This window comes from Thermobia domestica, chromosome 5 (genome assembly GCF_964235325.1).
Source record: "Thermobia domestica chromosome 5, izTheDome1.hap1.1, whole genome shotgun sequence".
NCBI lineage: Eukaryota > Metazoa > Arthropoda > Insecta > Zygentoma > Lepismatidae > Thermobia > Thermobia domestica.
In genome coordinates this window covers 58712405-58730252 of record NC_137458.1, presented here as the reverse complement: position 1 = coordinate 58730252, position 17848 = coordinate 58712405, and the positions used below count along the sequence as shown (strand labels likewise).

At 35.1% G+C, this 17848-nt stretch overlaps 1 protein-coding gene across 1 annotated transcript in view; it reads left to right on the top strand.

Moving 5' to 3' along the window:
- Window positions 1-17848, top strand: part of defl (Integrator complex subunit 7) — an 80418-nt gene that overhangs the window by 37980 nt on the left and 24590 nt on the right. Inside the window, exons 6-10 of the mRNA XM_081758699.1 lie at window positions 3231-3347; window positions 7641-7878; window positions 9635-9734; window positions 10586-10794; window positions 16960-17108. Of these exons, the coding sequence (XP_081614825.1) occupies window positions 3231-3347; window positions 7641-7878; window positions 9635-9734; window positions 10586-10794; window positions 16960-17108 (813 nt within the window). The remainder of the gene's footprint in view (window positions 1-3230; window positions 3348-7640; window positions 7879-9634; window positions 9735-10585; window positions 10795-16959; window positions 17109-17848) is intronic.

Genomic DNA, 17848 nt, shown 5'->3' with positions numbered 1-17848 from the left:
TTCCGTCCACCTTAGAATACATATTTCAAACTTAAAGAAAGAAAAAGAAAAAATAATAAAAATAAAATAATCTAAGCGCTACTAATGTTCAAAAATTCATTTCAAATGATTCTCCTGTCTCGCGGTAGCTACTTTTAAGGTTAAAAAATTTCATACAAATAAAAAGACAACGCCTCACTTAATTAGTAACATTTGAAACGAAACATGCTAAGAAATAAATAATACCTATAGTCGATTTGATACAGCTTGTCCTTTCTGACAATTGCTTTCCTCTCTTTTTCCTTCCTGCGCATGGTCATAACAATCAGGCAAGAAAAACTTGTTCCTGTGGCAACAGCACGTTCAGCCAATTATAGTGGCTTATTTCTTTCACTCTGCATTGGTAAACATTCCATCCTTTCCACACGTTGCCAATTTGAGTATAAACAAATGCACATTGTTTAAGTCGAATGTCAACTTGAGTAGTTGACCTGCTGGTTATTGAGAGCATTCTTTTTAGTTCTCTTTTGTATCATTTAATTTTATAAAACTGAGATTTACTTGTCTTGTCTTCTTCACTATTAATAGTGTTGGTTTTTTGCATCAGGTTTTTTTTCACCCCAGTATGCTTCTAATGTTATTTCATGATTATTTTATTTGCAGATGTATTTCGATGTCTATATTGTTGATTCCATTTTTGGAGCTATATGAAGTGCCTTTTTTTTTTTTTTTTTTTTTTTTTTTTGAAACTAAAAAGTCGATGATATTTATATTTATTCATCTATTTATTTATTTTTAAATATTTATTTTAAGGGTACTTGGATTTTCCTGTATCATATAGCTTCTTGAATGTTAATGAAAGCTTTGTATTCAACAGTATATGTAAGTAGAAAAGAGATTTACTTGCAATGTTTTAACACCCGACGCAAAAGCTGGCAACACAGGATTGAGCACCACGTGCGCGCAGCGAGCTGTCAGAAAGGGCAAGTAGTATCAATTGCAGTTTAATGCAAATTCTGTCTTCTACCATAAACTCAACTCAATACAAATCATGGAACTAAAAGATAAAAGATGAGGATATGATATTTCTTTCATGTAGTTAAGGAATATCAAAACTCAGCATTTAAACAGGAACTTGCGTCTGCAGAATTTGACCCATATTGGTAATACAGCCTTACGGGTGCAGTTGGTTGTTCGTTGCTGCTAAGTCGGTATATACAATGATTATTTGAAATGAAACATAATTACCATTCTATTCAGAACTTTACAAAATAATAATAATAATAATAGTATTTCTACACCTGATGCTGCTTGTCTTAGTAGAAATCGGTTAAAATTTTTTACACATTCTTATTATTCTTGTTTCATCAATTATTTAGCATTCTTTTAGATGTACTACTTTTAACTTAGGTGTTAGTTTTATCTGTTTACGTCTTGGTGAAATAAAAAATTTCAAAAATTTGTATATTTACGAGATATTGATCAATGGAAAGCAGGTAAGATAAATTCTTCGTTTAATATATATATTACAATGTTTTTCGTTGCGAATGTAATTGTGTTTATATCCGATATCTGGTTCCATTAAAATTAGTTTGCTACCTACCGTCTCCCTTGGGTACTGGCTTCCAGAATATTCCCTAAAGAAACAGTTGATAGCAACCTGGGTCAGAGCTCGTGTCCTGTCCAAGCGCAAATTGAAAGTAGTAAAATAAAATAAGCGATATGACATAAGTAGCCTCAGTTATTCGGAAACTCAAGTTTAATCGTACTTACTTTTGTACACATACACTTGCATATATAGGCCTGGCAAGTTGACTATTCATAAGCATTCGCACACACAAATAAAAAAGAGAATATTACCTTGAGCGAATTCCTATTTATTGAATAGATGTATATATGTAGGTAGTAAAAGAAAGAATATTTTTCACAACACAAAATTTTCACTTAATATAGCATGAATGTTTGAGCGAATGACATTGCGCACACACTTGAGAAAGATAAAACACTTAATGTCACGAATATATATATATATACTGAGAATTTAGCCCTTTGGTTATTTTTGTAATATCATTCACTAAATCACTATTCACGTTGAAGTGGGCTTTCACTGCGAAATATGGGCAATGAGTGTGGGGATTAGAGGGAACACTAACTTCCGACTAGACTCCGCAACTCCAAAGATGATTCACTTTATAAAGTAGTTACGCAAGTAACACTTCGTCCACCTTTCCAGTTGATACTGTGATTATGATTCCACAAAAAACTTAATACTTCCTCATGGCCGTCACATACTAGCACATAAGTAAGTTTACCGGAAACTTTCGTTCCTCCTTCACTCAATACCAAGTGCCAACACCCCGCTTCTGCCAACATTGGGAAAATCCCAGCTGTCATGTCTCTGGTTGGCAGTGTATTTTAAAATTTAATAAGAGAAATACAAAAGTTTGTATATCCCTACATGATACAAATATATTTGTGGTATATTTAATAGCTCTGGCAACACGTGTTTTAGTTTCGTGGGAGAAAAAAAGTGAAGATTGCAATTAAATAAGTGTTGCTGACCAACTTTAAGAATTCAGTCCATAACTGATATATTTTTCACCTCATAGTTCGATACAAAGCAGTTTAGTATTATTATTAAAAAAAAAAAAAAAAAAAAAAAAAAAATGCACATTGGCAATGGTGTAGATTAACCATTCTGTCTGCAATTCATACAAATTGCGAGCGCTGTTCTCGCGGTGGTTGAGATAACAAAACGTTAGTACGTGGGAATGTAACGTTCAGCGTGCACCTGCTTGCAATGTAACAATTTCGTGTCTAAAAAGATTTCCAAACATTAATAATTATTAAAATGAAGAATATATACAAAATAGTCTCAGTAGCGAAAATCATGAGTTGGTAACTTCACTCAAGTAAAGAAAAAAGTTTGCTGTTTCGAAGCACTCTGCTAATGAGATAAGAGTTTGGTTCAGAAAGAATGATTTCTTTGTATTATCGACGGCGACAGTGAATCTGAGTAACACTGCAGGCAAAGAAAGAACAGAATTTCTCACCAGCTCGGAAGCGTTCAGAGCGAAGCAAGAAAAATAACTTTTTTTCCGTGAATAAAATAATAATTTTGCATGATGATTAAAAGTTGAGAAAATACACAAGTCTGTCCAAAAAATGCAACGTTGTGGCCATGCTTACGGTCACAAGTTCATGTTACGTTCTTCTTATAATGTCATTTTTAATTACTTCTTTTACCGCAGGTTCGGCAGTTGTGTACTGATCTACTACCAAGCTACCCAGCCCAGAACTTTGTACTTGTTACTCTGAAAACCTTGACGCAATTGGCATCAGCAACAGTAGTTGATATTCCTGATCAAGTAAGCATTTGATTGTTATTCGCATGTTTTAGTTGATTTTTTTATTATTATTATTAGGATAGGTTACATTGAACTTGTCATATTTCGTGGTATATCTGAAAGTGGAAAAAAACGGAAAATTTCTTGTTTTATACGATTTTCAAAATACTAATAATAGCGCAGTTGTGATTATTTATCAGCTTACTCAGTTGTTAAATCCACTTTTCACCTACCTAGGCAGGGTGGATTGATTTAAATCAAAATCTGAAATAAATTAATTAAAGTGAAAATTAGTAAAATCTCGTTTCTGTTCTGTTATTTCGATTATGGAAGATAATAATCATAATGCAATGAGACTCAGATGTATGTACAGCACAGTATGAAAACGAGTGTCATGCAGAGGATGATTAGGGAAAATCCCGTTTTGAACAGGTAACGGGGCAATCCTGTTTTCTTCTCTTCGTAACATAGGATTTATAAATCGTTAACTATTCCAATGGGGAAATCACCATAAACATTTAAGACGAAAATTCTTTTGTATGTGCGTCTGTTCGTTTATTCTCGGATAACAGAGGCGTATTTAGAGGGGCGCGATCCCCTTCTCCGAAACTTAAAAAAAAAAAAAAAAAAAATAGATTTTATAACTTTATGTGAAATTTATATATTTTATGTATTTCATGCCGCAAGCTAGTTCCGATTTTTTAAAAATATGTTCCTGACAAATATCAGTAACTTTTGTGAAAGAAAAAGTATCATGTTGATAAATGTTGCTGTACTTTCTTCTTAATGCTTAAGAAACACTGTTTGAGATTGAAATAGGTTAACGATTGGGGGTTAATTCAAAATTGAACCCCAATACTTTCACTTAAATGAAATAATTAACATTTAATACTAACTCCTAATGTTTTTTTCTTCCGTCCGCTACTTGTATTATACGAGAAGAAAGTTGATTTAAACATAAAAAAATCGATTTAAATTTTAAAAAATTCAACCAAAATGATTTTAAAAAAAAATCATGATTTTTTTCACCCTGTATCTAGGTAAGGCAACAAGCATTGCTTCGGTTTTGTGCTTGCAGTCCTTTCGTAAGCTTGCACGTTTAATTGCATACTTTAATAGCGTTTGGTAATAACTTGTAGATGATTGTCCTTATAGATAAAATCAAGATGCTAGGCATTGAATTTCCGTTCTGTTATGACAGAGCATTGTTTAAACCAGTGATTGCCAAACTGTCGATCGCAAACTACTAGGATTTCGCGGGAACATTTTTCGATAGATCTTGTTAAGCTCCGATTGGTTAATCGTGATTCCTCCACTTTGGGGACGGAAACGACAGGGGGCGCTGAGGACAACAGATGCTTGTTTCTTCCGCGCAATTGCCATTGTCAGCCTCATCTCACAGTTGATTGTATACGCGTGGGGTTGTGCACATTATGTTTTTATGTGTGTGTATTATACATTTGCTAACGTAATAGTTAGATTTCATCTATATATATAAAAGAGAACGTACAAAATCCTTTGTCCGCTCATCACGCTAATACGGCTGAACCAATTTCTTTCATTTTTGGGGGGTTATTAGGATTTGGACCCTAGATGGTTTTTATCATATCACTTTAATTTTTAATTACCAGTGTCTTGAGATAATTGACCATTCAAGTGTCCATAACGTACAAATCCTTTGTTATTAGTTCATCATAGGTAAAAATAAACGTATTTATATGCAACCCGCATGACCGTGTCACTCGGCGGGTTAACATAAATGACAGGCGATATACAGCGGAAAATAGCTTGAATCTTCTGTTTAAAATTTTTTAATTGATTTGCTTATTTTTACAGACACTTTTACAATATGCCAGCACCGGGATGACCGCAGCGAAGCGGGGCGGGTTAACATAAATGACAGGCGATATAATGTTAAGATTTACTGCAATCTTCTATGGTTTTTATCATATCACTTGAAAGCGAAAAAGTAAAAATTATCTAAGTAACAAAGTTTATTGCGTTCCGGGGTGACCGCAGCGAAGCGGGGTGAACGCTGCTAGTATTTACTAAAAATGTAAGTTTATAGACAATAAACAAATGTAAGATCTTTTTAAACAAATGTTGGTAGTTCTTTTGGTTGGTAGCTCATAGTAGGATTCAAAAACGGTATGGTAGCTCAAAAGCTTCGTAAGTTTGGCGACCACTGGTTTAGACCAATGATAGGCAAATGACGGCCCACGAATAACAAGATATATATATATATATATATATATATATATATATATATATAATAACTTCAGGCGTAAAAAGAAGTATGTAGCTAACTACCATAATATAATTAAAGCGAGACTTTTAACTATGTAAGTATTTTCTTGACCTTTTGGTTATCAAGGCCATTAGTATCAGACATATGGCAATAGAACCACTGTCAAAGAAAAATACTAAATTTTATGCGTAATAAACAGTCACTATTTATCTTCAGTATGGGTGCTAATGGTCCTTACAAAACAAAATTCACATACTAATATCTTAGATCCTTAATGTTTTATATTATATTGAGCTAAAAACTTATTTGTGGATTATTAAAGTTATGCTTACATAATTAATATTTATGCATCAAGTAATTAGTTAACTAATGAAATCCCAATCCAGCTGTTGTGAGACCACTTTACACAGGAAACAGTAAGAGTTAAAAAGAAAAGTATGGAAGGACGTTGACCAAGGTTTACAGAGTTAAGTGTTCCATTCAGACCTTCACCCATTTAGGTTGGAGAAAAGAACTGAAATCGTAGTCAGAATGACTGTCATAAATTCGAACCAGAGACCAATTACGAAGTGAGAATGTGAACAGTTCACCTGCGAACTAAATGTAATTTTTATATATATGATTATAAACAGCTTCTCAATAGTTTCTAATTATCGCTGGAAGTTAACATTTGTGTTTGTTTTGTATTGAGTAATGTTACTTTGTTTTCAGTTAGGAAAGCTCATAAGGAATATATACTGCTGTCACTTAATATCTCCTCGTTATAGCCATTACGAGTCGCTTTCCAAATAAAGGAAGAATACAGATTTAATTTCTTATTCGTTATCTTTTTTGGTTTCTAGTAATTTATAAGCAAAGTCAGCAAATCATAAAATTTTCTCCCTTAATAATGAATTATAAATATACAGTGTGTCTAAAAAGTCAATACTTAGCTTCAATTGCATCCTGAGCGGTATATATATAAATTGCAGATGTATTGGGCCTTCAAAATGAAAGGACATTTATTACCATTACAAATTATCCCCGTGAGAATTCAACATAAGCACTAGCATTGTCAAAACACTTCTGTGAACGTTTTGGAAATCACGTAGAACTGCTTTGAGAATATCACGAATTTGTTCTTCAAGTGCATCAAGAATTTTTGGATGATTCTGGTAAACTTCTTTAGCCAAGCCCTACAAGAACAAGTCGTAGCTGGTGAAGTCAGGGCTTCTAGCAGGGCTCTATTTGTTTACGACAGCCTATCCATCTTCATAAGAACAGGGTTTAGTCACTACCGAACATGAAGACAAAGTATGGAAGAGCATCGTCCTGTACTAATAAGCTCTGCAGTGTGATTCTATTCATTGACTAATGCTAGGCACTGTAAAGTTCGTAAGCATATTCATGACATAATTGTGTCCCATAGGAAGTATGAATCCACCGCAACAGTGGACGTTCTTCCACACACAGTTATCTTCGAACGAAGCATTTTTTTTTTTTTTTTTTTTTTTTTTTTAACAGTGGCACCTGGATCAATATTTATACCTATTAGCAAAACCGCCACCGAAATGAAAAAAATTCCCATTAGGCCGTGAAATGTTCTCGAACAGATTGGAATTATCTTATTTGCACCCTTGTAGTGGTAGCAGTCCTCGCGAAAGATTTGCTGGACATAGTGAGACTCCAAGGACATAAATTTAAATCTCTTAAAAAAGTCTCAATAGTTAACCCAGTTCCTCTGGATGTCTGATGGATGGATTGCATCTCTACCCTTCTCAGTTGTCTACCAAAGGTGGACTTTGAACAACTGATCTCCATTCTCCGATTGTGATTTGTTGTTGCGATTTTGACTCGATCTTCTTCACTAAGAACTAGAGGGAACTTCAGTTGCCTGAAACTTAAATGGTAAGGAATAAGCTTTATGTCTATATAATAGTAATTTAATGTAACGCTAAAACATTATGTGTTATCAGTTTAAAAATATGTGTTGAATTTTCAGACATCGGATATATCTAAAAGATTTTCGTATGATTATAATTTTAGGAAGCTCTAATCTTAACTACTGTCATTCTTCTTGTAAATAGGTATCGCTGCTGATAAAATATTTGAAAAATGACCCACGCTGGGAAGTGAAGGCCCAAGTACTAAAAAGCTTGCGTCAGCTTGCTGGACAAGGAGCTCATTTGTGGTCTCCGAATTCTGTGGAAGCAGTAGTAGATATGGCATTAGATACGCCTTATCAGCAAATGCTTAGTTGGTGTTTAGATGTTCTTTGCATCTTGGCTAAATCTGCAGCAGCTTGTCATTCGCAGTTGCATTCTGGTGAGTAACTAAATTACGCATAGTCTTCCCAGTGTCTTCTCATTTTGTATCTAGAGCACTGTATTTCAGTATGATGAATATCTGTGACATTATCCTGACACCCCATGCCTGTCTGCATTTGGAATCCACCAGATATTTTATGTATATTGTGATATGTTAGTCAGAAATACAGTTAATTCTAAATTGACTCAATCAATTTCTAGGATCAGTACTTCGTATATAATCTTCACAAGTTGAGTATTTCTTTATGGTTGAAATTTTGTTGTAAAGAACTACTGCTTAGAAGGAATAAGTTGTTCAACGGAAACACTCTTGTAATCAAGAAATCTAATTCCCAAATTCGACTATAATAAAATTCTACTATACGGATTGTTGAATTCTAACTTCAGTAGAGGTTTAGATAATTTCCCTTCCAAATATCTTCACTAAATATAATCTCGCACATTTTGATGATATTAAGTAATACTGGCCTATAATGTGCCCTAAGAATCCTAGAAGGATTGTTATTTTTCAAGTGTGATTTCGGCAACCAATTCTGTTGCCTTTGACGCTGGAGAGTTATGAAGAGATTCAGCTTTACATTTTTTTCTTAAAAAAAGAAAGAAAAAAATGATCAGCTTAGTTATATTTTGTTACTCTGTACTTCATCGTAAATTGTTTTTACATTAGTACCAACTAAAGTTTTAATAACTTACTGCTGATGTTAGTATTTTAAGTGAAAATAGGACTAAGCTGAACAAAATTTAAAAAGTATTTTTGAAACTAAATCTCTTTGTCTGTCTAGCTGTCGATAGCAACAAGATTGGTTGCCGGAGAGCACGTGGCTCAGTAGTAGAACGTTTACCTGTGGTGTGTGGGGTCCCTGGTTCGATCCCACCTCTGGTGGACAAACACCGTATTCGTGAGTTTTCTAGGGATTCTCCCGTTTCTTTCCACCACTGCATTCATTTATCATCTTCACCGTCTCCTTTAGCTTAGCCGGCATAATCGTGGGATGTAAAACTGTAAGACTTCATTTCACTTCAAAGGATTGGTTGCCAAAGTCATACTAGAAAAATAAAATCATTCAAGGGCACATTTCAGGCGAATGTCAGCTAATCTAAATAAAAGATTTTACCTTATATCTGGGGAATTAAAAATTCTATCAAATGGTCGGTCCTCCCTGATGTCGCTGACGTCTTGTATTTGTAGCAAATATTCATTTTTCTTTCAGGTAAATATAAGATCGCTGAGAAATCTTAGCTATCAGAATGTAAGACCAATTCGAAAGCGATTTAGATGATAACATTCATGTATTGGTCTAACATGAATGGGAGGTTCAACGAAGAAGAATTGTATTTTAGAAAGTGTATTGAGATATGCTCGCGTGTAACCACGTTATTAACGCTCATGATTTCGGATTCGTCCCCCCGCCAGAGATATTGATTTTTGGGTGTTGACCTAGATTTGTGAAATAATTGAACGGATGCCTAAACTGAGAAATAGCGGACTCCCCAGGTGTTCGAATTTGCATTGACGGAAGAATATGTCCAGTATTCGATGCATTGACTCCTCATTAATCAGTAGAACGCGCGCCACCTGACAAGCCATAGCTCTTCGTGCAATAGTACAAGGGAGTTTAGTTTTGTCTGTATCTTATATATGACAAAAATGCTTAGGAAATTTTGTTGAATTTCTTTTTATGTATATCAATATATTATTTTATGGTTATTAGAGAATAATAATTTTAAAATTCTTTTCTTCCTTTTTTCTACAGACTCGCCTTTAATGCAACTGTGTCGACGAAGCTGTTACTCAAGCATTCCAGTTGTTTCAGCAAAAGCTGTGAAAGTGTTAACACGAATTGTCTGCTTCTGGTGGGTCCTCAATACTATACTTTGTATAAAGTATATTAATGATCTTGCACTGTAGAATTATAAAACTATCCTATAGCTATATATAATAATATCTTTATGTTAAGTTTATTCGGTAGTATGTGAAAATTAATCTGTATAGTTAATTCTCTGTGTATGGTTTGCGTATACAAGTTTCAGCAAGATAAAACTTACAAACGTTCAAATTGCAACTTCTGTTGTCCCTATTGAATCTTTGGTAGATAAGTATGAAACAGTCCGAATTTCCAGCAATGGAAGTAATCTTTTAGAAGAAGTAACCGAACATAGAAGAATTATTGTTTGATAATAATTTACTAGGTATCAATCCGAATAGTGCTGGCATAAACGAATTTCATTTATTACAAATATTGCATTGCTACAGTTTTAGGAACCAAATCCGTCATCTAACAGGGTGAATATATTTTGAAGAATACAGCGCATGTCGTGTTTTAAGTGCTTTTTACACAAATATGTAATTTACTCCATGATTAAATGACATAGCATTGTTAAAGTGTTAACAAACAAACAACCGATTTGATTTTAGCATTCCTTTCGGCGGCGAGACTATATGAATGCATTGACACGGTAAGCAGGAAGTTCGGGTTTTAAGATATGAAAATCCTCTTAGTGAAAATTTCATTAATATTTCTTGTTTGGCAGAGTTTCATTTTAATTCCATTTTTGAGAATGTGTTAATATGTACTTAACCAACGTCACTAATAGTTGTAATTAATAATAAATTATCTTAAGGTAAATCCGGATAGAAAATCTATTTCAGGCAATTACGAAGTCATTCAATGCTTGTCTTGCAATTATTTTTTTCTTTCTTTCAGTTCACAGGATCAACTTTCTTTGGAAGTGGTAAACGAAGCAGCGGATACTGTAGAGTCGTTATTTGTACTAGTAACCTATGACCCTACTCAGGGTCATCAATATGAGTTGAAGGTGTGTCTCTCATGTGTTGTGGACTTGTGTAAAGCACATCGTGATCTTTGTCCTCGCTTCGTCGATCTCATCGGGGTTCGACTTATGGGTACAACAGGTAAGTTTCTTTTGTCTTTAAAATTTATTTTACTTTAGTTACATATTTCATACATCATTGTACAGTAGCCAACAGTACAATATGTCCAGTGTGCAGGGAGGGACTAGCTCTATAAAAAAGACGGTGGCACAGATATTTCAGAGAACACCGTTAAAAAAAAAAAAAAAGTGATGGTGGATATTAGAAGGGCGCCACGAAAGGGGCGATACACATATTGAGAGGGTACTATGAGAAGCGAGGAAACGCGCGCTTATGGGTCAGAATAGAACAAAGAGGACTTGAAGAGATGGAGAATTTCAAGTATCTAGGAAGTATTCTGATAAGAGATGCTTACAGCACCAAAGAGATCAGGTCAAAAATTGCCATAGCCAAAGAAGCATTCAACAAGAAAAAATCACTCTTAAATAGCAAGCTCAATATTGGACATAGGAAGAAGTTGGTCAAGTGCTATATCTGGAGCATTGGACTGTATGGTTCAGAGACTTGGACACTACGGAAGCTAGAGAAGAAATATTTAGAGAGCTTTAAAATGTGGTGTTGGAGGAAGATGGAGAAGATAAAATGGAAGCGAGAGCAACAAACGAAGATGTTTTAAAACAGATAGGAGAGAAGAGGACATTTCTAGTCAGCATTCTTCGTAGGAAGGTCAATTAGATTGGACACATCTTGAGAAGAAATTGTCTTCTCCATACCACCATAGAAGGAAAGCGAGGAATAGGAAGAAGAAGAACACAACTGATCGATGACTTGAGAAACAAAAGAAAATATTGGCAGTTACAGGCCTAAATCTAAAATTGAAGAAAATAAAAACTCTTTAGTCCCAGGACTTGCCGAAAGGCAGAATACTTAATAATAACTATGAGAAGAGTTGTGGTACATATATTAGGAGACTGCCTACCAAGTGGTCGAAAGCAGGGAATATTATGTTATTTATAGATGTCTATTGCTGTGTAGATATATTATGTCTATAACTACATATGATTTTAACTATAACATAAGATATAACTTTTAAAGAAAGATACTCAAAAAGAATTTATTATTATTATTATTATTATTATTATTATTATTATTATTATTATTATTGATTAATTAATTAATTAATTACAGTAGACAGCAGCGGCACTCCGGCAATATAGCTGTACATTAGATTAACCAACCTTAAACATTCCTTGAAAAGTTATTACCAATAAAGCTTCGCAAGATACGCGAATTATTTGTGTGTTGTTCCAGGAAAATAGTGTAAATATTTCAGGGAAATTTTATTGATTTTATTTTACTTATTAAAGACATTTTTAGGGGGATACTCCGGACATTTGTCCGACGGATCAGCCCGTTCTTGATTGTGTGTATTTTTAAGTCAGTGGCTTCGGAATCAATATACCAAAGCAGGTTCCGTAATATAGCTAACGAGGGAAGGGCGTGATGTCACTCAGAGATAATTGTACCAAACTTGGTGTAGGAGTAGATAGGCCTAATGAGAATAGAAAAAAACGTGTGGAAGCATTCGTTTCGCAGGCGTTCGAAATAAAAAAATAATGAGCTCTGCAGTTCAGGAGAAGTATGGCCTGTCAATCAGATATTCATGGAACGGAGCTTTTGCTCACTGTTGCGGCCAATGCTGAAGAAGTTATATAAATTAGAACGAAAACAGAAAAGACGAGCTGAGCAGAAAATGCGCCAATGTTCGCCCTCAGTTCCACCAGGCGAATGCTGAGGTACTAAATCTATCACGGATATCTTCCCCGCCCTTGCCGTTACCAAGTAGGTATGCATCACTAGTTAGCGTAATGAAATTATATTAAAAAATGAAGATAATATATACAGAAATTAATATGGGCATCGCCAGAAGTTTTCCAAGTAAGGGGTCGAAATGAAGTTGCTGTATTTCTTCACACTATAAAATGCTGTCAGTACGCAAGTATTAAATTTTGAACCAACCAATATTAAATGATTTCATTTGTACGGGTGTTTGATATCTACGACGTGGCGCCCCCAAAATTAAAATATTGTGTGTTTATGAGGCGAATTTAAATATATATTTCGGGATTAGTAATGTTTAAAATGGGAACGACTGTGGACGGCCATAACAAAAATAACCGTTTGAATTCATACAAGACTGTTCATTAACACAACTATGTTAACGCAAAGAAAAAAAGGAAATATTTGAGTTTAATCAACTCACCACTAAAAAGCAGCAAAATGTATTGGACAGAAACAGCCTCGTAACAGCCTGTGTTCAAGACTCCAGATATAACTCTAGCATGTTTCACAAACACTGCACTTTAATAGTGTGAACATAAAATAAACGTTAGGGTTTCACTTCTGTTGCCTAGCACACATGAGACAGAACGTCTTCAGTGTCTACACACATGCCATGTTCGTAAAGTTAGCTTTCAAATTGGTCTCAACAAGATTAGAAAATACCGTAGTTAACCTTAATATACCGTACAGTGTACTTTTTTGACATAATTAAACAGTTGTTAACAGAAGCATTAAAAAATATAACAGGCATACTTAGTACCAGGGACTGTATTCAAAAAATAAATATGCTAAAAAAAACGCATGTTCAGTCTGAAACAGATGAGACTGCTTTTTAAAAATGTATTTCAATTCCTCTTTATAGAGATAAGGTGGCAAGGGCAATTGATGATTTAGTATCCCAAAATTCGCCTGGTGGGACTGAGGGTGGACATTGGCGCATATTCTGTTCAGCTCATCTTTTCTGTTTTCATTCTACTTGATTTAACTTCTTCTGCATTGGTCGCAACAACAAGCAAAGGCTCCGTCCCATCAATATCTGATTGACAGACCATACTTCTTCTGAACTGTAGGACCCATTATTTCTGATTCCGGACGCCTGCGAAACGAATGCTTCCACACGTTCTTTTCTATTCCCATTACCTACTCGTACACCAAATTTGGTGCAATTATCTCTGAGTGACATCGCGCCCTTTCCTCGTAAGTGGGCTTATAAGCAAATAGAGCAGGAGTAGAGTAATCAGTTACTCTGCTCTGTGTGATTCAAATTGGGCGTGGTTAAGTAGAAACTAAGAGCTGGAGTAGAAATATAGCTGAGAATTTGGATTTTCTATGAGCGTCTGGGCATCCTATGGACCAGATGTTAGGGAATAATGTCATATTACAAGATGATAATGAACCCATTTATAGCTGGAGCTGTTAGGGCAGGGTTTGAGGAATATGGGAATCAAGTTGAATACCTCCTCCCCTGACCCGCCCAATTCACGGACCTTAATATAATTGAACATCTGTGGCCCGTTTTGGAGACACGAAACGAACGCAGATATCCGCCTCCATCTTCTCTTAACGGAACTGAGTGTTACACTGCATGCGAAATGGTGTAATATTACATTTCCTACCATTAACGACCTCTATGATGATGACTTCCTTTCCACATCGCATGAAAGCTTTTCTGCGGGCGAAAAATGGTCCAGTGCCTTATTAATCTGGTTAATTGGACATTTTTTAGGTGTTTCCACAAAATTGAAATTGAAAATGAAAGGAAATATTTAAGTCTTACGTCCCACGGTTATGCCGGCTAGGTTAAAGGAGACGGTGATGATGAGAAATTAATGAAATGAAGAAAGTGGGAGGAAACGGGAGAACCCTGAGGAAGCCCATGCACACGGTGTTTGTCCACCACAAAGCTCGCGTGGGGCGGGCTGAGATCGAACCAAGACCCTCATGCATCAGAGGTGAACGCTGTACTACTGAGTCACCGCGGCCCCTCCATAAAATTGATCAGTAGCCTTATCTTCTGAAACTCGTTATGCCCGACTAGACCAGCTGCTTACAACCTTACATCATTAGGAAGAGCGGCATTTTTATTGTGATAAAAACTCACCTCTGTGTTTTCGTAAATTAGATATTAGCTTATGTCTAATTTCTGAAACTATTTTCTGTAGGTGTCATAGTTTTCGAGCTACATTGATTGAAAAAATATTATTTTTCTGCGCGAGGAGGAGTTTATGACACTGAAAACACACATACATATACAGGGTGGTAGGTAACTCCACCGACAAACTTTGGGAGATGATTCCTTATATGAAATGAAAGAAGAAAGTTCTTATAAACATAGGTCGAAAAACGTATCATTTAAGAGTTATGAACTGCCGAAAATTCGAAAACTCATGTTTCGAAACGCCCTGCCTTAGAAACTATAGAACCTATAACAAGCGGTTTAAGGAATTACACAGAAACTAGTATGCAAACTATGTAAATATCCATGTTTTACCATCCTCCGTTATCGACGAAACGAACGCGTTATTAGTACTAAAGAAGTATCCCTATGCCTCAATTTCTTTTTTACAGTTCGTTTTGCCGATTCATTTCATATAAGAATCACCTCCCAAAGTTTGTCGATGGAGTTACCTACCAACCTGTGTATATATATGTATGTATTTATGCATTTATTTATTGGTTGGTTGATGTTGATACTAGTGTAAAGTTAATTTGGGAATAGTCTTCCACTAGTGCTTTAATAGTCAACATCAGGTATATGATTACACAACGTGGATTCAAATTTATAAAAGCAGGTCTGGTATGCTCCGTTATAACTAAGTCATCTATAGCAAATATGGTACTTTAAAAAAATCTGAGTTTCAACCAAATCGTAGCTTAACAACTTAAACAATAATTAACGTATTCTGACTTTCCGTGTCATCATTTTCTTTATTTCAATCAGATTATAGTAATTACACCAGCATTGTCCGCATGTGATACAACTATTAAAACTTAACTAATTATTCCTTTGCCCATTATCTTATTATCTCACGTATTACGAAATTCTCCAATAAAACAATAACATCGATCGACTACAGTTACATCATCAAACCCCGATTCTTAACAATTCGTTTCTTATTGTTTTCTGTTAAACAATCGAATCTGATAATTCTTTCTTCTTAACCTAAAGCATGTTATCTTTCTATTAATATTTTTCCACCCGTTAAATTTATTTTCAGTAAGTGGTAGTTTCTCACACCAAATGAAATAGATCCAAAATACAAAAGTGTGAAAAAGATTAATGTAAGAATGATTTAAAAGAGAAAGCAGATAATAAAAGAACATCAGTTTCTGTAAGAAATGTACAGGGTGTCCGGAATGAGACTGACGGTTTTTTAAAAGTGTATAGTTTTAATATGTTAGAGATACAGAAAAAAAAAACGCATTTTAAAGGAGAACCCAAAAACTTTATTTGGTCTTACTTACAAGTCATTCTAACTTAGTGTAACTCCACGTGAGCTCCATTCGTAACATTGACAAATAACTAGCCTGAACTCAATCTCTCTCCACGTATTCTGTAACATCTGAGGTGTTACTGAAGCAATCGCATTCCTAATACGGTTCTTCAGTTCATTAAGGTTACGCACCTTTTCACCAGAATACACAAGGTCTTCACATACCCCCACAGGAAGAACTTGAACAACACTTTTTGTCTCTGCAAACCATCACACGCATTACGCCTTTTCGACTTCCGACGCCATTTCTGTTTATCGGCGATACTAGCGCCGTCACCGGTAGTTATTCAAGTATGAAAATTTGCTGAACAAAACTTTTTGGGTTTTCTTTCAATATGAATGTTGTTTTTCTTCTCTATCTCTGACCAGATTAAAACTGTACACTTTTGAAAACCGTCAGTCCCATTCCGGACACCCTGTACATTCTTCTGAATACTTCAAGCTATAGAAAAGTAAAAAAGTACAGAGCTCAGGTGGGAAGCGAACGTAGCCGTGCTGGTGCTCTGACCATTGCACTACGTAATCCGCTTATTAAAGAACCACACACCATTCAGTTTTGTTCACATTTAGTATTGTCACGACCTCAAGAGTGAATTGTGTGTGGCTGTTCAGGGAGTGAGCTGGGTAACATCCTTGTAAGTGGGAATTCAATTTTCATTCACGAATTCAAAGAATGAAAAATGTAGAGTTGCTTCAGGGCTCGAACTTGGGATTCCTACTTACCATATTGTGCTGTGCCATGACTATTATCTAGTCTGCTGTCTGAACATCCACACACTACTCTTTGAATTTTCATTAACTTCATGCCTATGGTGTAAGGAAATTGGCTAATTCATCCATTTATATATATATATGTAACTTCTAGTAGTTACAGTTTAATGTACAGAATATTTTAAATTCCTGTTTGTAGGTTCCTATAGTGTCCTTTTATGTGAAGCCCTTGGAGCTATTGGCGGAATGCAGCCTGAATCATTGGTTGCTTTGCTGCCTAATATTTTAACCAAACTTCAGGAGATGAACCAATTGTTACAGCATGATGCAGATGAATCACAAACTATGGTGAGTTAACGTATTATTAGTTGGTGTTTTATGCTCAACATATTGACACCAGTGAGTAGAAATTGTAATAAATATAATACCGAAATTTGCCCGGTACTAAACCCTAAATACAGAGAAGCGCAGAAACATCAATTCTTACCTATTATGATTGTCTCATTTCAATATTTTATTGACACTGTAATTGTTTCGGTAGAGGAGAGAGGGGGTTGGCCATCTACAGATTTCGCGAAATATATTACAGACAATATGCTGACACACTCAGGAATCTTATCAATCGTTCCACTTACTTAAAACTCTTGATTCAAAAAAAAAAAATCAACCTTTTGGCTTTCACTTTGAGACTTTTCATGGAGCATAGAAATAAAAGCGTTGAAAATATCAAGAAAACATAAAGGAACAAGTTCAATGGGATAAAGAAGTACAAATGGTGAAGATTACCGGTGTACTTGACAACGTGTTTACCAGCACAGTTCTTCGCTTGGCAAGTCCGTTGCATTTTATTCCTTTATGTTTTTGTTCTTCTTCTTTCTGTTTTTAAATTCCCTGACCAAAACTCCAGGGGAGAGTCGAAAGCTCGGAAATACAAAGAATATTCAGAAATTACCGAAATCCGCAAATAGAACGATAGTTTTAATTCCTGAGAGTAACCGTGTGCTTCGAGGAAAACTAATTTTCGTACGTGATGTATTTGTGTGCATGATCTAATAAGTTTATTAACCCAGTTATGCCTGAAAAAATTC